The sequence below is a fragment of the Artemia sp. Qi Xiang Cuo genome, chromosome 20 (assembly GCF_049724085.1).
Source record: "Artemia sp. Qi Xiang Cuo chromosome 20, ASM4972408v1, whole genome shotgun sequence".
NCBI classification, from domain to species: domain Eukaryota; kingdom Metazoa; phylum Arthropoda; class Branchiopoda; order Anostraca; family Artemiidae; genus Artemia; species Artemia sp. Qi Xiang Cuo.
In genome coordinates, this window is record NC_142813.1 from 45,653,718 (window position 1) to 45,678,255 (window position 24,538).

The 24,538-nt window shown below is 34.7% G+C and overlaps 3 protein-coding genes across 5 annotated transcripts in view; 1 reads left to right on the forward strand and 2 right to left on the reverse strand.

Annotated features, from left to right (window-relative positions):
* LOC148940269 (DNA cross-link repair 1A protein-like) overlaps positions 1–24,538 on the reverse strand; it is a 320,311-nt gene that overhangs the window by 173,881 nt on the left and 121,892 nt on the right. The gene's annotated exons all lie outside the window — the stretch shown is intronic.
* LOC148940271 (uncharacterized) overlaps positions 1,734–24,538 on the reverse strand; it is a 43,611-nt gene continuing 20,806 nt past the window's right edge. The window contains exon 4 of the mRNA XM_089106119.1: positions 1,734–2,152. Coding sequence (XP_088962245.1) covers positions 2,127–2,152 — 26 coding nt within the window. The 3' untranslated portion in view covers positions 1,734–2,126. The remainder of the gene's footprint in view (positions 2,153–24,538) is intronic.
* On the forward strand, positions 14,673–20,840 carry LOC148940272 (general transcription factor IIH subunit 3-like). The gene is made up of 3 exons (XM_089106414.1): positions 14,673–14,727; positions 16,128–16,308; positions 20,636–20,840. Exons 1-3 carry the CDS (start codon positions 14,673–14,675, stop codon positions 20,838–20,840), a joined length of 441 nt encoding a protein of 146 aa, XP_088962540.1.

The window sequence follows — 24,538 nt, forward strand, 5'->3', positions numbered from 1 at the left end:
TTCCGTTTATTTCAAGTGATTCTTAGCAGCTATAAATGGCCCCTCCTCTGATAACCAAATGTTATATACCTTCGCCTCAGCTTGTTTCTGATTTTATTATGTTCTCCTTTAATATTCTCCTTTATTCCGTCTTTCTTTATTCTCCTTTATCCTTTCTTGTGAATCTAGAATGCTGGACTCTAAATTAGATTTAGAAATACCTCACCTGGATGCTAATTTAGGAAAAGCAGTTCAACTTAATATTCTGAAACATGACACAAGAGCCCCCCCCCCTACGCAAAAAAAGATTATTAATGATTCTAGAAATACAGATTTATACACTGAATATGATATTATTTCGTGCTTGACACTAGAGTGGTTTTTAATGTGGTCTTTCAAAACTACATAATGAGATTAGTTAATTAGTTAATGAGATTAGTAAATAACTAATTAGTTAATTAATAAAAATAATTTATAAAGAATTCACAACTTTACAAGAATTTATAAAATCGAGTTAGTTATCAAGTAGGATTCAGTATAAAGTTTTATAAGCAATATTTCTGGTAACCTTTATTTGCATTCTTAAAAATAAAAATTTAAGCTCCATACACTAAATTTTATATATATATATATATATATATATTGTGAAAGAGTAATCAAAAGAGTGCATTGATTTGCATTCTTAAAAATAAAATTTAAGCTCCATGCACTAAATTTTATCCATATATATATATATATATATATATATATATATATATATATATATATATATATATATATATATATATATATATATATATATATATATATATATATATATATATATATATATATATATATATATATATATATATATATATATATATATATATATATATATATATATATATATATATATATATATATATATATATATATATATATATATATATATATATATATATATTGAGAAAGAGTAATCAAAAGAGTGCATTGAGATCAAGAATATTGGCAATAAATCCCATTTTTTAGAGAATTACATGCTACGTCTTTTGAATTGTCGTATATAGAATATATTCACCGAAAATAATCTCAACTACGTAGCCCCGCTTACTCCAAAAAGAAAAATGTATAAAAATACAATTTTGCTTACATACAACTCTCGTCTGACATTAAAAAACTGATTTCCCTGAATTAACAAAAACACTAAAAACACAGCAAATTAGACGTATTCCGATCTGGTTTTGGGGCAAAGTATTAAAGCTTTTGTATACAATTTTTCCACTTTTAAATAGGCAAGTACGGAGAAAAAATTCACTTACACTGGGCTGGAGGAATTTCAGTGAGGGATCAATCTTATCAAAAAACCAGTAACCATTCAAGTTACAGGATCGAATCTAAATATTGATAGTTCTAAGGAGTTGTCAGGACTAGAGCCCCGCACTCTTTTACGTATATATCCCCCATCTAGGAACAGAAATAGTTTTAAGAAAGGTGTAACTGCTAAAACCAAACAAAAGCACATAAAAAACATCCAAGGCCGTATCCAAGAGGGGGGGGGGGGGGGTAGGGGATGTCAGCCCCCCCCCACAAATGTTTGTCCGGCTAGTTAAAACCTAACAAATAGAATACAAACCAATTTTTTATGCGTTATTTTGTGACCCCCACCCCCTTCCCCGAACAATCCTTTTTCCGGAAAAATATCCTAGATACGATGGCAAAAAAATGATCCGAAATATCGATATCGATGTGTCGAAAGTAAAAATATCGATATATCGATTGATAAAAATATCACCCAACACTACCACCAACCCTAGGAGTGGCTCTGGTGTTAGTGTACCCTCCCCCTCCGGAAAAAATCCTGGATACGTCCCTGAAAACATCCCTACACTATTTTACTGAAATTGACTGGAATCCAGTTATCTGGTGCAAAGTGCCTCACAAGCTCCTCATACACTAAATAATGTTTTATGGCTAAAGGTATGTTCAGCGCATTCACTTTATCAAAGACTCTGGTGTAACCAATCCTGTTTCGAATAATGTTTCGACACATTCCTTGTAATGATTTGTTAGCTTCTCGAAATAATACATTTTCATCATTTCTTTCATCAAATGGACAACCATAGGCAACGAGCAGTCTTCTGAGGCCCTCAAATTCTGGTTTGCCATTAAGGAGCTCCAACACCGTTTGACGCTAAAAATAAATACGGACTAGTTAAAATTCCCAAAAATCTAGACTCTTGACGATAGAACAATCTCGGAGAAATTGATTCAAAATTATTCTACTAATACTTACTAACAATCTGAAATAAGATTTTAACCTCAATGGCAACAGTACAGATCCTTGCTTAATTGCATTACCCAGCTTTATCAACAACCTCATTACTAAGCGCACTTGTTCTTACCTTTTCTCTCTCTCTATCTCTCACTCTCTCTCTCTCTCTCTCTCTCTTTCTCTCTCTATCTTTTCGTTTTTAATAGACATTGACACTTCAGAAAGTTGTTTGACTGCCGATTTTGATTTTCCACTGCGATAGAATTATATCTATAATTTCTTTATAGAGCAATATATAATATCTAAACTCTAATTATATGTAATACATAATCTCTAAATTATATCCATAGAAATTATTATATAATTTCAATATTAAAAATACAGAAATTATATCTAAAATATAGAAAGTTGTAAAATCATGAACCCATTTATGCAAACAAGCATTATTGAGAATAAATACCATTAGACCCTTTTATGACCTAATAACACTTTGATTATACATAGAAAAAAAAACTTAGAAAAAAGAAAAAATGTAAATAAGGCGTCTTCTCAACATTAGGGCACAAAAATTAGTAGGCTAAGCTTTTTTGTCCCTGCATAACCGAAAAATGTATAATCTATATGATAACCCCCTCCCTTGGGAGAGGGTGGTCATATTTCTTTGATGATTTTAAGTTTAGTAAGCGGACAGAGCCACTGATAGAATTATGGAACTGGATAGAATTATGGAATAGTAGCATTTGGGAATAAGGGAAGGATACGAGATGATAATTTTGTTGTAAATTCCTTTTTCTTTTTCCCTCTTCGTTTGTCAAACTTTTCATATATTGACATTCTTTTTAATAAGATTTCACATCAAGGGCGTACCCAGGATTTTTTTTTCGGAGGGGGTTTTACTCAAAAAAAAATTTTGAGGGGGGTTTTTACACAAAATCAACCTAAAAAACGCATACAAAATTTGTCAATATCCATTCTTGTTACGTTTTTACGAGTCAGACGAACATTGCGGGGGGGGGGTCAAATCCCCCTAACCCCCCTCTGGGTACGGCCTTGTTTCACATGTCAGTGCTTACTACTAAGATTTTACATTGCCAATATCTACTACTAAGAATTTAGTTGTTATTAATATTTCACATTGTCATCATTTTGTCAATAGTTGCAATGACAATTTTTTTTTACTAAGGTCAGAAGCCAATTTTAAGTATTGTATTCTAAATGTTTACTTCGCCGAAATTCATCAAAGCGTAAAACAGACAATTTTTTAATGTAGAAAAACAAATTGATATATTGAGGCAAAAAATGTCTTTTGAAAAACCATAAAAAAAAGGCTCAAAGTCTATCATTTTAGTGCTAAGAACACCAGTTGGCTACTTCAGAAATTTAGCATAGCCCTCAATAAAATATTTACTACAATGAGTGAACCCCCGACTAAGTGTGGAGGATTCTATTACTGGCATGTTGCCTTTCCTCCATCACTACCTTATTTCTTAGCATTTTCTCCTCATAAAACACACACACAATATTACATTTTACTATTCCCTCAAAGGCTCATTGACCTGTAAAGAAGAGGAAAGACAAACGAGTCACTAGCTCAGAGAAGAAAAAAAATTAAATTAATCACTTACTCACAGAGAGAAGAGCAAAACGGAGAAGAAAAGAAAATATGAATAAAATAAAAACTATAGAAAATAAACCTAAATAGATTGAATAGACTAAATTAATTAAGTAGATTAAATAGACGCTAATAAAATAACAACAAACATGTATGAAAAATAAATAAATAAATAGATAAAAATATCTTCTAAGAAGCCAAAGAATTTTTAATATTCCACACAATATGACTCGTCTTTAAAGGATTAAAATCTGACATTACACAAGGAGTAAACTTGAACATACTTTTTTGTATAGCGAAGATTATACTTATTCTGATAAGAGGTAAACGATGGCGGAACACTTAGGGGCCGGGGGAGGTCACCATGAAGCTGAGAAAAAGTAAAACATACACACGAAAGAATATACAGTGATTCGAGATCGAGTAAAACGATAACTCACGAACGATTAGTTTCCTGAATAAGGTTTCTAGCTTTATTGTAAACCTTAGAAAGTGGTTTTAACAGTGAAGGAAAGGTTGAAATCCATAGTATTGTATAGTAAGAAACGTAAGATTGAATCAAGCAGTGAAAAAGGATAAATTTCAGATACCTGGGGATGAACCTGAGAAACACGTAAAAAAAAACATGACTTATACAAATTTTGAGTAAGATAATTAGCATCAAGCCAAAAAATTACCCTCTCAAATAAATTTCCAGATTTGATTGAAGCTCTGATTCGTAATTACCTAAAGTTCCAAGCGTGCTGTCATCAGTAAAACAAACACGGACATCAAAAGAATGCGAACTATAATTGCCACTATGGACAAGGGAAGCCTTAGGATGACAAAATCTAAAGCAATTAACAAGTTTCTGCTTTTTAACTAATTAAAAAGGATCATTTACATAAATTAAAAATAGCATAGGCCCTAAAACTGGTCCCGGGGAGACGTCAAAATTCACTTGTGAGGGTGAATGGGAAAGTGGATCAACAGAAATTAATCTATCATTCAAATAAGACTGTACCAAGAAAATACATTTCCCCTTATACCAAAATGAGACATCTTCGATAGAAGAATTTCATGGGTTAAGGAATCGAATGCCCTACGAATACCAAGGAATATAGTAACCAGAATTAATTCCGAATCTAACGCAGAATGTATTAAATTCAAAAGGATCATACTGGCATGTTCAGTGGGAGTACCTTATTCGGAAACCAAATTGAAAATCATGAAGGAAGTGTTTAGATTTTAGAAAAGCAAGGAGACGAGAAAGCACAGCCTTTTCAAAAATTTTACTAAATACTGATAAAATTGATATTGAAGACAATCTTAACGGTGAAAGCGGCTCAACTTTGACCAAAATAATAAACAAACGTGATCCTATCAATGGCTCAGCCTCAGCTTGGCTCATATTTGTGATGGCCCCTTTCAACAAAGAGACTTGATTTTCCCTTAGACTAACGGGAGAAATTTTGGAGCAGAATCATCAGAATTTTCAGACATCTGTGAAAAACATTTAGGCTTGTGTTTTTCACAGGTTTTCTAACACACCTGTCCCCACAGGGAATTTTAGAGAAGACGGGTTCAGGGAGCACTCACCCCAGGCACAAAAATTTTAGCGGCGCAAATTTGAAAACAATAATCTAATATTTATAATCATCTTGTAGATTTTGAAGTTTATTTTTATTAAAATAAAGTAGAGGTCGTAGTTGGCAGTAGTAGTATTGGAATTTTGACAAAAACAACATTATACCTTAATTTTCAGTTTTCAGTTTTTTCCTGTTATTTGAGTAGAATTTTAAGCCATCTCAATGCGTTCTTTTCTAAATTTAAGAAATGTATTTGTAGATTTTGAAACCTCTTAAATTGGGATTGAGCAAAGTTGTGAAGCTGAAAATACTTTACTTGCGCTTCATTTCTGCAGAAGATCTATTTTGCAAGGTTTCACTTTTCGAATACAGATTTACAAAGGTAAATCTTCCTTTAGAAGGAGAAAGAGTGGAGGAAGGTACTGAAAAATACCTCCGCCGGACATACATTAGTCAGTAGATTCATCCCTGAAAGTTTCATTTTCCTAACCTAATCCCTTTGCAAGATCGCAAAAAGTAGCTTGTCTAGAATTTTACCACATCTAATTTTAAACATAGAATTTTACCAAATCTAATTTTAAACATATCCCCAAAAAAATTCTATACACAAAATTGTATTATATTTGCTCAGGAAAAGAAGATATGATTGACCATAAAGCGTACCGAAACAGTACACTATTACTCTGCGGCTACCAGACGACATCCCTGCGGCTGCACCTACGAGAAGTAATTCTCCAATGACGGCAGATCATGGCGTAATGCGAAAAAACAAACCAAAAAAAAAACAAAACAAAAGCAAAACCAAACTAGGGTGATTTTCTTAATTGTTTTGTTTCTTCATTATTTTCTTAATTGTTTCTTTTTGTCGTAAGTCACATACAGGAGATGCAAACAACTATCCCAAATTAGGGTCAATTGGCTGGAGGGAAATTTTGATAAGCTACTTCTTGGCATTCTTAAATCAATACCTCCACACACGATTGTTATGGTAAGAAATTTTGTGTTGAAAGCGTTGAAGGTGAGGTGCAAACAGCGCAATTAGAAGTACTTTCGAATTAGTGCTTGGTTCCGATTTAATGCGTCCGTAGTTCAATGTATATAATAACAACTTTATGATATATAACATATATGTATATAATAATATATATAAAATATATATAATATAAAATGTAAACATATAGACTTAGATCCTCATACGCCTGGGGGCACATTGGGCTGCGACGGTTGGCCTCCAGCTTGTGCCAAAGACCAAAGTTTATTCAGAGTGGTTCGGACACTCGTCGCCTCTTTATCGAGGGATCGACCAAGTGTGCTGCGTTTTCTTCCACTCCTTCGAGTGCCGGGTGGGGTTCAACACCAGACGTCGTTTGGGAGGCGTCCTTCGCTCATGCGGGTCATATACCCCCAGTATTTCCATCTTCTCATTCTGATCTCGTCCGTTACAAGTGGTTGTTCGGTATCAGCCCTTATTTGGTCATTCGTTATTCTGCCAATCCAATGTACCGCAAGGATTCTACGCAGGTAATTATTCTCGAAGCCAAGTGGTCTTTTCTCAGCATTCTTTAAAAGGCTCCAAGACCAACATCCATGTAAAAGTACACAGAGCAAATTACTCCTAAACAATCCCACTTTCAACTTCTGAGAGTATTTTCTAGATATCCAAATATTCTTCAGCTGAGAAAATGTTCCACATGGATACGCTGTGCGTAGCATGACTTCTCTATCACAATTCCCATCTTGGGTCACTGTACTACCGAGGTACTTAATTTCTTTGACCTCTTCTATATCAGTGCCTTCGTAACGAATGCCAGCTGCAAACGTCGTCACAACTCCGTTTGAAATGCTTTTCATTTTATCAACATTAACCTTCAGGCCCATAGGGGCAGCTTTTGCTGCTAGTTCATTCAGATTATATTGAATGTCCTCTTGGCAGTGAGCCGCGAGAGTGATATCGTCAGAAAAATCGCAGTCGTGTATTTGACGATCGGGGCTTAGTTGTATGCCTTCTCTAAAGTGGCAAGCTAGAAGCATAAAATCTATAAGTATTGCGAATAATATTGGACATAGTAAACTTCCTTGACGTACACCGGACTCGACAGGGAACCACTCTGACAGCCCATTCTCCGTCTGGACTGCAAAAACCTATGCAACATACAGGGCTTTAATCATACTCACAATTTTCGGAGTCATTCCATACGCTAGGAGAATTTGTCACATTGCCTCTTGGTGCACAGAGTCAAATGCTTTCAAGAAGTCTATAAACACAAAAATAATCTGCACTTGCTATTCGTTTGATTTCTCCAGTAGAACACGTAAGCAAAACATCATATCCCAGCAAGAACGATTTGGGCGGAAACCATATTGCTCATCCCTTAAAATCAAGTCCACTTGAGTCTGAATTTTACTAAGTATAATCTGACATAGAACTTTACTTCCGACTGTCTGGAGTGTGATACCTCTCCAGCTATCACATGATGTCTTTCAACCTTTCTTGAAGAGTTTCACGATAATGCCTTTATTCCAGTCGGTAGGGACAGCCTCGTCGTCCCAGGCTTTACTAAGCAGCTTAAATAGTGGGCCAGCGATAGCTTTTCTCCCATATTTCTACAGCTCTGGAGGGACTCCTTCACATCGAGCTGCTTTCCCAATTTTTAGTGACTTCAGAGCTATCACAACTTCCTGAAAGAGGACGGGGCTCGAATAGACATCCAAGTTAAATAGGGGTATGTCGGGGAACAACAGTGGCTCATGGGGTATCGGCTGGTTCAGAAATCCAAGAAATATTTACTCCAACGGTTCTGGGCATCTACCTGATTGGTAAGTAGCTGTCCACTTGTATCCTCTATGAAAGGGCAAGGGTTTGTTTGCGCGCCGAAAATCTTCTTAGGAAGCATAAAGACGGTTTTACTACCACCCCTACTGGCTGCTCTTTCTGCCTCAGGTGCTATGTTTTCAACATATGTTCTCTTGTCATTCCTAGCAGACGTTTCAGTCATAGGCACATTTATACTGTTTTTTTTTTAAACTATCACAGCATTGCCTATCGCCAGGCTGACTAGATGAATGACTAGGTGAGTATTTATCAACAAGAGCTTTCAGATTTGTTATTTCCTGAATCAGCTGCCAAGTTTCTTCACTAATCCACTCTTCCTTCTTTCGTTTTACTTATATCTAAAAACTTTTTAGGCACTCCGATAGTGATTTCCAAAGAAAATCTGAACTTGCTTCGTCGGCCTCATCGAGGCTGAAAGCTGCGAACCTTTTTTTTTAGCGCAATATTATATTTTTCACGAATAGTCTTATCATTGAACTTATGGATATCAGATTTCTTAACTGTAAATTACACTTTCTCCACCACCTTCAACTTAAATTTGCACTTGGCTATAACTATTTGATGGTCAGAGAAGCAATGGGCTCCGCGGTAAGCTCTGGGACCTTCTTCTGCGCTTGCTGACGAGTATATGGTCGATCTGGTTTCGAGTGGTACCATCGGGTGAATTCCACGTGTATTTGTGGAGTCTTATAGGGGTACCATGTACCTCCTACAATCATGACATTAGTGACCCAATAATCAATCAGTCGCACGCCATTTTCACTGATTTTACCAACTCCAAGCGAACTGATCAACGTTGGCACAAAGTCCTGGTCGCAGCCCTCTTTCGTGTTAAAATCACTATACACAACCAATATATCCTGGCTATGAACTTTATTTGTGACATCACTAAGCGACTGATAGAAAGTGTCTTTATCAAAGTCACTTTACCATTTAAACATTTTTGACTCTCAATTACCGGGACTATCTGTTTTGGCGGTTTTCCTACAATTAGCCATGTCTTGATGCCTACTGCAAAATACTTGATTTTCAAAGCCAAATTTGTTGGAGCAAATAAACGTCATTTATAACGTCATATATAATAGAAACGTCATTTTTGCCTGGGTAGGTGCAAAACGCGCTCATCAAATCATCAATGAGCGCTCTCGCGTTCATTGATTGGTTCTTTGCTGCACCACTTAAAGCCAGTGCCACTCCGGCCGCTTTAATAGGCTCTTTCCCAGAATAAAGCAAATGATAATTCTCGCACTCAAGGTTCCCAAACTGTGGAATTCGTGTCTCAGATAAGGCAGCCACATCTATCCGACAACTATCAAGATTTCTCGTTACATTATTTATCCGACCCGGCTGAGCATCTGGGTTAATCTCTCTAACATTCCAAAATCCAATTCGGAAAGCATCTTTGGTAGTCAAAATTCCGAGGCCATTCGTCGTTGATTCGGTAATAACTGTTTTTTTTTTTTTTTTTTTTTTTTTTTTTTTTTAGGGTGACAGGTTATTAGCCTGTTGACCAGCCCTCCCCACTTTGCAGACTTAAAACCGTCAATTATGGTCTGAGAGAGCCAACAGGGCAACCCTGTTAATCTCTCTGGCACACACCAGGTGGTGTAATATATATATATATATATATATATATATATATATATATATATATATATATATATATATATATATATATATATATATATATATATATATATATATAATAAAGAATACATATAAATATGTGCTAAAATACATGCTAAATATATATAAATATTATAGATAAGATATATATATAAAGAAATGTAAGATAAAATGTAAAATAATATAACGTAAAATATAAAATAATAAATATATATCATATACAAAGTACATATATAATAACAATAAATTGCATATAACAACATCGTTTTTTATATGGCCCTCGGGTTTTCCAATAAAAATTACATTATATTGTACATTGTTATACTGTAGCCTACAGCCAGCGTGGTATCAAAATATTTTTAGCAGATTACGGCTTTACTCGAGAAATATGTAGACAACCATGTACAAAATATTGGGGCGTTTTTTCTATGCAACTGACTCTACTGGCCACCTGAAGCAAAAAAAATCACCGAGGACTCTCTGAGGCATAAGATAATTAACGGGAGATTAATCTTTCGCCATAGTAATCTCCGAGATTACTAGTAGTCAGTAAACCGGGATTACTGATTACACAGTAATCAGTAATCCCAACAATATCTTCCGCAAATATTTTTAAGAATATGTACGATTCATCCCCTAAAACATTTCGGCTAACTTAACGTCTTCTTTAGCAAAACTTCAGCAGACATTATAACGAGGGTGCAAAGTCACTTCCTGAAGCGTTATGCTTAACATCTTATATGCTTATAGCGTCTATATGTTTAACTACTACTACCACTACTAACAACTCACCGCAGCACCAAGCCACCTGAGGCCAACACAGCTACGCACGCTCTACCTCCACCCCAATCTAGTCAAAGCCTCCCTTTTTACACCCACCCACGAAGCTCCCATTTCCTTTAAATTTTTCTTTATGACGTCCTCCCGCCCCAGTCGAGGACGACCTGCTTTCCGTTTAGCCCTAGACGATTGGCCGAAAAGAACAATCTTCGACAATCTGTCATCCTTCATCCGCACAACATGCCCTAGCCACCAAAACCTTTCTTTCAGTATAGCCTCAGATAGCGGTATTGAACCACATTTTTCGTATAGCCTATTGTTTGAAATACGTTCAGTCAGCCGGGTACCCGGAACAATCCTTAAGTAATTTCTCTGGAAAAAATCTAGCAAATCTTCATCCGCTTTTCGGAGCGTCCATGCTTCAGAGCCCTATTTGACCATTGACATCACTGCAGCTTCTGATATGCTAATCTTGGTTTGCAGACTTATCTTCCTATTCTTCCGAACTTTTTTTAATTGTGAAAAAACACCCTGAGCCTTGGCTATTCTACTTTTAACATCTTGACTGCTCCCACCATCTTTACTAATAATACTACCAAAGTAAGTGAAGCTGCCCACCTGATCAATCTTCTCGTTCCCCAACATCATCTTTTTACCTTCACTTATGCGTAGTCTTAGTGACTTCGTCTTCTTAACATTAATTTTCAAACCTATTTTTGAACCCTGGATTCTCAAAACCTCTAAAAATTCATTCATATTGCTAATATTTTCGTTTAGGATCCTTAAATTATCAGAATAATCTAAGTCCAGGAGAGTTTTTCCTCCCCATTTGATTCCGTGGTCTCCCATTGCCTTTCCTGTGATCCTTAAGACAAAGTCTATCAAAATGACCTATACAAAGGGGGATAGAACACAACCCTGCTTAACTCCTGATTTAATACAAAACCAGCTGTTAACCTCATTTCCTACCTTAACCGCAGCAGTGTTATTCTCGAAATAGCACTAATCACTTTAATGTATTCGTCTGGCATACCATACAAGGATAAAACCTTTACTAAAGCACTTCTATCAACAGAATCGAACGCTTGCTCATAATCTATAAAACTGAGGACCAATGGTGTTTGAAAACTCGGGCACTTCTCAATTATTAGCCTAAGAGTGAAAATTTGGTCGACACATCCTCTACCTTTTCAAAAACCGCACTGTTCTGTTTTTATGATTAAGTACAATTAACTTGACAATGTGTAAATCTTTCCGTTTTGCCAGTTTCGAAATTGTCAATAATTTATGGTTAGGATTTAAGGGCGTTTGATACCATAAAGAATCTCGTTTATTACAAGCTTTTTAGTTTCCGAGGCCGAACTATTCAGGATGGATTGGGCAGTCTTGTCAATACTTGTATAGCTTAGACAAGAGATCCGAGTAAATGACAGAAAACTGACAACTGACGCCTACTTTCTCGGAAATCTTAAAAAAAATATTTAGCTTCTTGAGTTTTGTACCTGAGATATTCAGATTTAATGAAACTTAATCTTTAGAAAGTTTAAATTACCAACAAAGAGAAAAATCTCGGTGAAAAAAAAAACCCAACAAACGAGACTGCGGCCAGTGGAGAGAAAAGAAACGAAAAATGCAAAACAACGCGGATATTTCGCCTGTATCCAAACAAGGCATCTTCAGCACGAAAGAATAAAAAGAGGAACTAGATAAAAAATTTAAAACTAAAAAAACAATAAAACCACTACCAAAAAAAAAAAAATATATATATATATATACAATTGGTGAAAGATCAGCCACGTAGGGAAAAGGTTTTATTTTATAGTTAATTAATTTATAACACCAAATTAACATATTCATTCTCGTTTGTTGTTTTTTTTTTTCACTGTTATTTTCCTCTGTTGGTTTTTGTCATGGCTGGCCAGTTCGGCTTAAGATCTTTCAAATATTAAATATTGTTTTTTGAGTGAATGGAGCAGAACTTTCTTTTTTAAGTTGAGGAAAGGGCAGTCCCTAAAAGTATTTTAGTATACATACATGGATAACATTAAAAATCAGCTCTAATGAAGTCTCATTTAATAATTTGATAGCTTTTGAAATTTCTTGTTGTGTTAACTGCCTTGATTGAAATCTTTGCGAAAATAAAATGCACGTTATTTATGCTGAATGTACATTGATTAGACAGCGTTTTGTATAGCTATTAGTAAGAGATTAATAGGTTTCCTTTATTTTAAAGCAGCCTCTTGTTAGCTTTTTGAAATGTTGACACATTTAAGATCCCCTATCAATTCATACTAAAATTGCTTTGAAAGCTCCATGTGGTGCTGACAAAATTTGCTAATAGTCCCTTTGTCTTTGAGACTGTCAGCTGGCGCTGAGACTCGCAAAATGAAATTTCTGGTATTAAACGTCCTTAAGTGCAAACTGCAAATTGCTTTCGTTCCAATTAACTGACAGAAAATGAGCCAAGTACGCATTGTTTTTAAACAACAAAATCTAATTTTAAAAAGTCGAAAATAAGAAAAATGAATAGAATATAGATAGTAAGTTAAACATACCTTAGGCTATTTAAAATGGGCTAAATTATATGCACATTGTAAACTTACTGTATAAAAAAAAGTCAGACAGAAAAAAAATATATACTATTTGCTTCCCTGTTCAGCAGCCTTTTTCCAAAAATGGTAACCACTACAGTTGTAGTTGCATCCCAGCCTCCTCTAACGGGGCCCTATGCTATGTGGAAACTGTTGCTAGTATTGTTTTATTTTCGAAATTGCCCCTATTTGGCATTATGAAATAACTGTAGGTGTAAAAGAAGCACAAAAAAGTATTGTAAACCCTAAAAATCAGCAAACCTTTGCATGACATATAGCCTAGGCCTACATCTTCCTACATCTCGCCCAAAAAGAGGGGGGGACTAGATGCGGTTGTAACAGGAGTGATTATTCTTTGTGGAATGAACATTTAAGGGGGAATTATGCGGTAGATGACTGTAGGAAGCAAATCGCTTAGTATGATGGTACTTTTTAGTCTTAGAGATGCTGTAGAGAAAGTTTGAAGAGAAGAACAGTATGGTTTTAGGAAGGGTAAAGGATGCTTTGACCAAATTTTCTCTCCCAGATTAATAACTGCGATACACCTGAACCATCAAACACCATTATTCCCCAGTTTTATAGATTATGAGCAAGTCTTTGTTTCTGCTGATGGAAGAGCTTTAGCAACGGCCCCTATCCTTGTATGATATACCAGATAAACACGTTAAAGTGATTAGTGCTATGTACAAGAAAAACATTGTTGCAATTAAGGTAGGAAATGAGCTTAGTAGCTGATCTCGTATTGAATCAGGAGTTAAGCAAGGTTACATTCTATCCCCATTTGTATGGATATTTTCATGGACTTTGTCCTAAGAAGCGCACCAAAGGCAATGGGAGAGCACAGAACCAAATGGGGAAGTAAAACTGTCCTCGATTTAGATTATGCTGATGATATAAGCATCCCAGATGGAAATCTTAGCAACTTGAATTACACTTTTAGAGGTTTTGCGAATTCAGGGTGCAAGAATAGGTTTGAAAATTATTTTTAAGAAGACACCAAGACTAGGAATAAGTGAAGGTGAAAATATGATGTTCGGTATAGGGGACAGTGAAGATCGGTCTAGGGGTCAGCTTCACTTAACTAGGTAGTATTATTAGTAAAGATGGTAAATGTAGTGGAAATGTTAAAAGTAAAACAGCCAAGGCCCAGGGTGTTTTTTCACAGTTGAAAAAAGTTTGGGAGAATAGAAAGACAAGTCTGCAAACCAGGATTAGAATATTGGAAGCTACAGTGATGACAATGGTCAAATAAGGTTTCTGAAGCTTGAACGCCCCGAAAAATGGAGGAGGATTTGCTAGAAGTTTTCCAGAGAAATTTCCTACGGATTGTTTTGGGTACCTGACTGACTGACCATATGTCTAACAGTAAGCTGTACAAAAAATGTGGTTCACTCCCGCTTTCTAAAGGGATAATAAGAGAAAGGTTGAGATGGTTAAGACACGTTCTGTAGATGAAGGATGGCAAATTGCCAAGGATTGTCCTTGTCAGCCAACCGTCTAGGGTCATTTGAAAAATAGATCATCCCCGGCTGGGTTGGGAGGATATCACAAGAAAAAATTTAAGAAGGGGAATTGGATCTTCCTGGGAGGGTGTAAAGAGGGAGGCTTTGAGCATGCATAGCTGGGTTGGCCCCAGGTGGTTTGGTGCTGCGGTGAGTTGTACTAATAGTAGTAGTATAATAAATTAAGGTTAAAACAAACATGAATTATATTAAGCTAATAAATAAAATCCAAAAGAAATATACATTAAAATGAATAATATATATGAATAGGTGTGTCCTAAAATGAACAGAAATTAAAATGAATAATTAATCAAGTAAACTGAAATTACCAAAATTGAGACCAAGACTACTATTCCCTAAACTCTCTAGAAGCAAGAATATCTTTTGCACTTTGCTGGGCACAAAATATATTTCAAATATTGTAAATTCAATATAAGCATAGCTGAGGTTGCAAGGAATTTGTAGCATTATGTTGTAAGGATGTAGTCATTGGCTATATGCAACACTGTCCTTATTTTGTTGGTTTGAATTATTATTATCTTTTTTTTCATTTTTGTGCTTCTTTCTTACCTGGAGATGGTTCATAATACCAATGAAAAAAAAGAAGCAAAAAATAAATTAGCAAGTTTTTATATCTAGCCTTGGGCTACATCCAGCCATTAGGGGATAAATAAAAGTTCAAATAGGGATAAAATGCTTTTAATAACCAGTGTTTTACAAACAGTGATAGAAATTCACAAAAAATAGCAGATATTTCGGTCACATATGCAGTGACCGTCATCAGTAGTAAAACTGATGACTCCGAAATTATCTACGCCATTAGTGGAGTTGGGACACAATTGTAGGGTAGTGATTAATATACATGGAAAGAGTGTTTCATGATAAATTGAGTTTTTTTGTATGTTTCAACTAGCAAAATAAGCAAAACTTTGACAAATATACTGCCAATTGTCTCTAAACTGAAAGTTTGATAAATTTGTAAGTTGTTGCATATATATACATTAGGTTGTATTTTTCTTTGACTTTGTTTTCTATATCCTTATTTTTTCATTTTTCCTTTTCTTTTTCAAGTTCTTATGGTTTAGATTATTTTTTTCTTATCACTTCTGAGGCATTGTTGGACATAGGTGTACTGTTTGAATGGTTGCTCTCTTTTCTTTTCTACTGGCTGTAGACTCAAAGATTCATTTCTTCATTTACACTTCTGCATTTTTGTTTCATGGTATATTCAACACAAACCCTGTAACCAATTCATGAGAAATTACATATATCAAAAAATTTCTATACAATTTCTCCAGAGTTTTTTTTTCAAGGGAGTAAGATAATTTTTCTGTAGTGTTATTTTTAGTTTTGTCTGATGAGACCTATATCTAATCTTTTAGGTGTTGACCTGGATCTGTTGGTCATTGTCATTGACACAAAAGTTGGATTGTCATCTAGAGGCATAGAAGATACTTTCTCCTTTTACAGATATCTGGATAGTATTGAAGCTTTAGCCAATTCTCACGTGGCAATGAGTAGCAACAATATTATTTGCATTCTTGGATGCCATTCTACTGGGAAGTAAGCAATGAAAAATTTGATCTGTACACACTGAGATGCTTTCAGCAAATGTATTTTACATTAAGTATGACGGCATACCTGATATGATTTGAATCTATTTTTAAACAAGATGCAAAGTAATATTAGTGGAATTTGTTAGAGAAATTGATAAAACGAGCTTGTTCACAGAAAAGTAAACATCAACATTAGAACATAAAAAAACTGAAATATACATATATATATATATATATATATATATATATATATATATATATATATATATATATATATATATATATATATATATATATAAAATATATAATATTTTATTTTTATTTTTGAAAGCTTAAGAGGTATGTGTATGAACACAGCATCAAATAGTAATTCTCTGAGATAAGACCGGAGGTAACTTTAGCAAGTGCCTTTAAACAAAATGAAAATTTCATTATTTTTGTCTTTTGAAAACTATGCTTCAGGGTCGTCACGTATTGGAGGGAGGAGGGATACTTCTTCCCAATGTTTCACGCAGTCGGTGAAAAAATGAGTTGGTAAAATCGTGGAACGAAGTGGCAAGATTTTTCTGACTTCGCCAAATAAAGACCACAGAATTGCTGACATCTCATTTACAGATATCTCGAACTTAGTGGGTAAACCCAGCAGTTTTACCAACTCCTGATTTGATTTTATAGAAGGTTCCACAATTTTCCATTTGGTTAACTAAAACGCATGAAAATAGTGGCATGACATGTTACCAAAATCTCAATTTCGGTCGGTAAATGCAGCGGTTTTACCGACTCGTGCAGTGATTTTACGTATCGTATTTAAAACGGAGATTATGCTAATTATTGATAAAAATCGTTGATCACGTTTTTCTTTTGCTGAAGAATAAAAACATAACTTCAATTTCTCGCAATTACCATATTTTAAGTGAAAAGGATTCATGTTTCATCTGTGGTACCCAGAATCTCATATGAATGAGCTGACTCATGTTAGCGTGGCCTGAGGTACCAAGTCTTATCCCAAGTAAAGCCTGTTGATCTGATAATGTAAAGAAAAGGTAAGAAAAGATTAAAACCTTATTGAAAACATGATTTGTTGAAGTGTTAATTTTATTAATAATCAAACATTTAATTGTTCACCAAAGGATGTTTTACTTATAGGCTTAAGTTGTATTTCTAGAATTAGTTTTGGTGAAAGGTTAATGAAACTGATCTATACTAAAAGAATATGTAAGTGAATTTGCACCTTCAAAGCCAAGCATGGTTGCAGCAAGGCTGCAATCTAGTAAAATTAAATAGTTATAAAACTTGTAGAAAAGTTTGTCTAAATTCTAAATCACTGATGGAAAATTTCACTTACATTATTCTTACTTCCACAATTTTAGCCGAAGTCAAGCAAAAACAAGCTTTTAAATTTAAAATCTTTCGCGCTTACATAAACAACGTTCTATAGCACTAAGGTCTTACTTCAAAGATCCCTCATCTTTCTGCACAGATTACCGTTCTTTAGTTCGTCATTGTTCTAAGATCTTACAGCTCACTGATGGTAGCAAAAAGTGCAAAGAAGGCTATTTTTCCTGCCAAATAGAACAATGATGAGAGAATTTTGATGATATACTCATCATTGTTGTTAGACCGCTGATCATAGCTGAATGATGATTGCGTAAAAATTGCATAAGAAGTAAGATCTTAGTCCTAAGATTTCCCTTAAAATCCGTTTTTTATCGAAATATATAAGATCTTAGCATAATACTGAGCAAAATAACGGCTTTAGTGCTAATCAATAGCGTGGCCGGAGAAGGCCTTGAATAGGCCTTAAAAATCGTTCGCGCTTATATGCTTTTCCAATAGCAAAAATCTCTCTAGGGTTTTTCAGAATATTTTATGAATCTATAAACTGGCCTTTCAGATTCTATTTGCCGTCCTTAACACAAATAATTAACAGTCTCTTCTGGTCATAGTATATACATTTTCTGGATATTTAATTTACGGGTTAATTAATCATGGATTTTGCCAAACTACCGAAATTATAAAATTTCTTTTTTCAATAAATTCTCTAAATTTAGTATTCAACAGTTCCGTTAATTTGGCAGTCAACCCATTAGCGTTTTTGGTTTCTTTTGCCCTGGGCCCACTCTTGATTAGCCCCCCCCTTCTGTATCTCAAACATTTTCAGGCTTTATTTTAAAAACATTTTGCCAACTGTGCCCTCTAATTTATCTAAATAAATTTCAAAAGTTACAAAAGGATTATAACCGTTGGATTATTTATTTGAAATTTTACGCCCCTAAACTTTCTGTGCCTGGGGCAAGTGCCCCCTTTGTCCCTCAGACTCAACCTAACTCTTTTCAAGTTTAAATATACTATTGTTATTTTACTTATGGAAAAAATTCCAGGGGGAATTGTCGTTGGGAATCCCTCGAGGGCGATTTTTAATATAAAATCAATTGCATTCATGTATCTTTTTCCGACTCTTTACATGTGTAATCACAAAGAAATGTATTAGGTAATTCATATTAATGAAGGGTAAAGAAGTACTTTATCCAGTCTGGGATCAACTCTATTGTGGAAAGCATGATTTGAGAAAGTCGATGTTTGTACATATGGATTCAGTGCATCATTTTATTTTCGATTCATCAACTCGATTCCTCGATGAACGAAAATAGTTGGGGGGTATTTAACCAGGGATAATTTTCCGTGGGGGATTTACTGTGGAGGAGGAATTTTCCGCAGGGAGAATTTTCCAAATTTAAAAATACGATCGTTATTAATATGGGGGGGGGGTTCTCTCATAGGGGAGTTGTTATGTAAATATAGCTTTCACTTTTTTGCAATAAATAAAATGATAGTTAATGCAACAATTTTTTATTTTTGAGTAGACAGTAGTAAATCTTTAACCTACCTCTGGTAGTTTTTATTATCCTGCCTACTGTTTTTGACTCTAATAATAACATTGATTTATTTATGCTTTCTTTATATACTGTATATGAATATATACAGAAGAGGGAGGAAATTCCTACCTACGGTTAAGGTAGGAAATGAGGTTAGCAGCTGGTTTTGTATTAAATCAGGAGTTAAGCAGGGTTGTGTTCTATCCCCCTTTATATGGATTATTTTGATGGATTTTGTTTTAAGGAGCACAGGAAAGGCAATGGGAGACTACGGAATCAAATGGGGAGGAAAAAGTCTCCCTAACTTGGATTATGCTGATGATTTAAGCATCCTAGATGAAATTGTGAGCGAAATGAATGAGTTTTTAGAGGTTTTGCGAGTTCAGGGTACTAGAATTGGTTTGAAAACTAACTTTTCGAAGACTAAGTCACTAAGGCTAGGAATAAGTGAAGATGAAAAGGTGACGTTGGGTAATGAAAAGATTGATCAGGTGGGCAGCTTCACTTACCTTGGTAGTATTATTAGTAAAGATGGTGGGAGCAGTGAAGATGTTAAAAATAGAATAGCCAAGGCGCAGGGTGTTTTTCCACAGTTAAAAAAAGTCTTGAAGAATAGGAAGATAAGCCTGCAAACCAAGATTAGAATATTAGAAGCTACAGTGATGACAGTGGTCAAATATGGCTCTGAAGCATGGGCGCTCCGAAAAGTGGACGATAATTTGTTAGATGTTTTCCAGAGAAATTCTTTAAGGATTGTTCTGGGTACCTGGATGTCTGACCGTATTTCAAACAATAGGCTATTCGAAAATGTTGTTCAATACTGCTATCTAGGGCTATAATGAAATAAAGTTTGAGGTGGCTAGTGCACGTTGTGCGGATGAAGGATGACAGATTGCCGAAGGTTGTTCTTTTCGGCCAGCCGTCTAGGACTAAACGGAAAGCAGGTTGTCCTCGTCTGGGGTGGGAGGAAGTTATAAAGAAAGATTTACAGGAAATGGGAACTTCGTGGGCGGGTGTAAAAAGGGAGGCTTTGAACAGATTGGGGTGGAGGAGGAGCATGTGTAGCTGTGTTGGCCTCAGGTGGCTTGGTGCTGCGGTGAGTTGTTAGTAGTAGTAGTACAGAAGAGTACAGGAACTAAACCAAAAGAAAACTAAAAAAACAACGAAAAACTAAAAACAACAAAAGGAAAACTAAGAAACAATGGAATTAAAACTAGACAACTACTAAAAAACACTGTTCAGGAGAACAATGATAATTACAAAACTCGTAATAAGTAACTCAATTTTGCTAAAGCTTTGGCGGAAACATTGTTTATTCATCAAACATGATAATCAAAGGAAAAATTTATTCTGTTACTTGTTGATCGTCTCAGAGACTGATCATATTGCTGATCTGTTTTTATAATGATATCAAATACTGCATCCTATGCTAATAATTAATTACTAAGTTTCTTTTAGTCGGTTTCTCTACCCATCAGAAGATGGCACTGATTATGCTAAAGATATAAAACAAACTGATGGTCGATACGAGACGTTCTCTGCAATCAATTTATCATTGAAAACAGAATTCCTTAAATTGATTAATTCAGAAAAAGGTTCAATTGGTGATGACAGTAATGTTCTTGACTTCCCAATTGCTGGAACCCTAACACGGGCCCTTTGATATATTAACAGGTTAGTTTACCATTTTTCTCAGGGGTGTACCCATATTGTTACTAGGCGCAGGGGCGTCGTTTGGGGGGGGGGCAGTTGCCCCCCAAAACAATGTGAATAGAAAAATTATTATATATCTTATGTCCCTTGACTATCTGGATTTGGACCTCTCCTGCCTCCCCCCCCCCCAATAAAAATGCTGGAGATTCGCCCCTGACTAGGAGGCTGGACTAAGAGCCAAAGTTTAGCTGAAAGGAGGGTTTCCACTTCTATTAAAAATTGTCAAGAAAAAAGCGTTAATGAAAGTTAGCAATTACGTGAAAACCAATTGTGAAGTAGCAATTCTGGAATTTTTTAGTATTTCTCTTATCAGAATGATTATATTTATTAAAATACCAAGTTTTTCTATGTGTTTTTGGAAAATTCAAAGTCACAGACAAGTCATTTTATGGAAGAGGAGCTTCCAATATAGATTAGGTTAGTTTACTATCTTGAAATTCTTGTGAAAATTGATCGGTAAAGATAAACTTTACTGCTGACGCAACTTCTGTAACTAATTCAAAATTATTAACTTGCACGGTTCAAAGAATGAAGTACTTCACGACATCCGGCTTTTGGCATTGCTATAATTAGAATTCAATATATCATGGTTGACATTGTTTTTTCTATTGCTGTTTCAAATTTTCATTGTTATCGTAAGTGTCAAAATTGTAATTAACCACTTTATTTCTGAGCCCAAAATAATTTATCTCTAAATTAATCACTTTATTTTTTACTTATTTCTTTATTTTGGTTTTATCACTTTATCGTGATGTTTTGCAGTATCTTCGTTGGTTAGTATCCTAAATTACTAACATGGTAGTTCCTATTTTAAATTGAAAGAATTTTTTTTTCTGCACAACTGTGTTCTGACTTTTAGTGGCAATTCGGCTCAGCCATGATATTATCTATAAGTTGCTTTAATAGATGGCAGTTTAGAAATCGACTATTATAATTATGCCAAAACTGGTTGAAAGAAGGTTAAAATTATTTTGAGTTGAAATATTGAAATCAAAATCAGTTGAAGTAGTTTTGAAGTGTCTGAAATCTGGTTGTAAAATTTTTGAAACATATTATTTAATCTCTTTTTAATATTCCAAATGGATTGTGAAATGATTAACTTGTATCAACTTTTAAGAATTCTCTTTTTTGTTTACATTTCTAGTGGCGTTGGTTCTTTTCTAGTGTTGGTCTTAGACAAGATCAGTGCCACTAGTGGACTAGCTCAGATGTGACCACCCAATTTGTCATTAACATTTGCAATTGCAAAACATTTAGAATGAGAGCATCCAGTTCATGTTAAATAATGAAAAGAAACATTTATTATTCGCGTTTATATGCTTAAAAATTTATTTTTATCATGATAATGAAAAATATTACAAATGATTGATCTAATAAAAGGCAGATTTTACTTATAGAACACAAAGAAGCAATCTTCCTTGTCAAAGATGTGTTGCCAGTAATGATGGCAAGGATAGATGACATTGCATACAGATATACTAATCTATATGGAGGCACTAAACTGGAACACAGTCAATTATAGTTATTTTTCTTTGTATTTTTTGTTTCTGGTTACCAGTTTCGTCACCGCTCTTTTTTCCATTTTTATTTAATAGCTAAAATCTACTTGTAACCATACTTTGAAAATGACGAAAGTAAAAACAAATTGTATTAAAGAGGATTTATTACATATCTACAGATAATACTAATACATATTAGTACATATTTAGTACATCGTAGTACATATCTAAAATTGATATAAAATATTTCATCTGTTTCATTAACTTAGGAAAACTCTAGAGAATCGAATATTATACTTTTACTTCCTAAATAATTAACTAAGATAAATTATTCGTTTAGACCATTGTCTCTTCCAGCTCTTGACTATTCTCTAATTATTATCCTTTCTTTTTCTCTATCATAGCCGGGATTGAAAGCCTCCTCAACGTTCTGTTGAAAAAAACAAAACAAATTTTATTTTCATCAAAATTAATTTTTTAGCAAATTTAACAATGTTGCTGAAGTTCCACAATATGATTAAACAAGTTTCATTATATATAAGAAGGGTAAAATCCCTTCTTGATTCATTATTAAAACTAAGCATCAGCACTGTTTACGTTCAGTTTTTTTTAACTGTTTTTTTTTTCATTCCTGTCTTTTTACCTGTTTTCTGTTTTTTCATTTTACCGAGTGCTTGCGTTTGCGCTATTGTCTAGCGGATAAAGGTCAGCGAAATTTAACGCTGTTATCTAGCGGCGAATGGTGGGATCGTCTGGATAACAGAAGAAGAGAACGAAAAAGAAAATAAACATTTCATAGTTCACAACTTGTTCATAGTTCACACCTTAACTAACAGCAAACAGCAACAGCAACCGTACAAGAAAATCGAAATATATTTTTCTTGATTATTATCGCTTCTAATCAGTAGTTGTGCCAAACCTATCCTGCTCAAGTCATCCTCAGGGCTATACTGTGGTGTTTATCCTTCCCATAGTATAGTGCTGACGTTTTTATATCATATTTTTTCCCTTCTTATTTTATTTTTATATTTGTGCTTAAAGCTTTTTCAAATAGGCATTGTTCAGAAGTCCTCCAAAAAAAAACATCCCCCCAGATCCCAAATCAAATTCTATAGTGAAAGATACCCATACTGGCTGGTCAAGCACATTATCTGAAAGTTCTAATGGTGGCTCCGATTCGGAGAATAGGACAATGATAACTGTAGGTCCTAATGCAACCATAAATGATGATAATGGGTTTCAAGAGGTCCTATTTAGAAGCTCTAAAAAAAAGGAAAAAAATCTCCCCAATTAAAAGCATTTCCCCTCTCCCTGCCCAATATCCTCCCTCCAAAAACTTATGAATTTACCTTAAAATTACACCCAATACCCCCTTTGAAATAAAAATGATCACTGCAATAAGAGTTGCAATTTTAAATTGCTAAAATCAATGTTCTCTCTTAACATTAACCGTGATGGATCTCTGCTTATAGCTGTAGAAGATCAGAAATCAGCAGATACAATAATTAACCTTAAATCCCTTCTGAATATCCCAATTATTGCATCTAATTTGAACCCAAATCAATCACCAACAAAAATTGTAGTTTACAATGTTCCCCCAGAGATATCTACTCAGGAGTTAAAAGAAGGCCTCTCAGATAGGGCTGGAAACACAATCCCAGTTGAGGATGTTACCCAACTTGGAAAACCTAACTCTACTGGCCTAAAAACTAGTAGATCCATCTTATTCACACTAAAGGATAAAATTGATATCCCAGAAAAATTATTCCTATTTGGGCAAATCAAACCACACAAGGAATACAAAGCTAAGCCTATTCAGTGTCAGAAGTGTTTCAAACTGGGACACACGACAAACAAATGCAATGAAATTCTCCAAGAGTGTAGTAATTGTAAATCTTTCTATCCTAAAGAGCTGACAACTTGCAAAAACACCCAGCCTACATGCATCAATTGCAAAGGTCCACATGAATCTACAAATAAATCATTATGCCCTGCATACAAGAAAAGAGCTCTAACACTCCAAATATCAACAGAGAAGGCCATCCCATACCCCTTTGCAGCAATGGAAGCAAATGCTGCCCAACAATACCAAATAAAGCCTGTAATGAAACCAACCAAAACCCCCAAGTCAAATGCCCCAAATGCATCA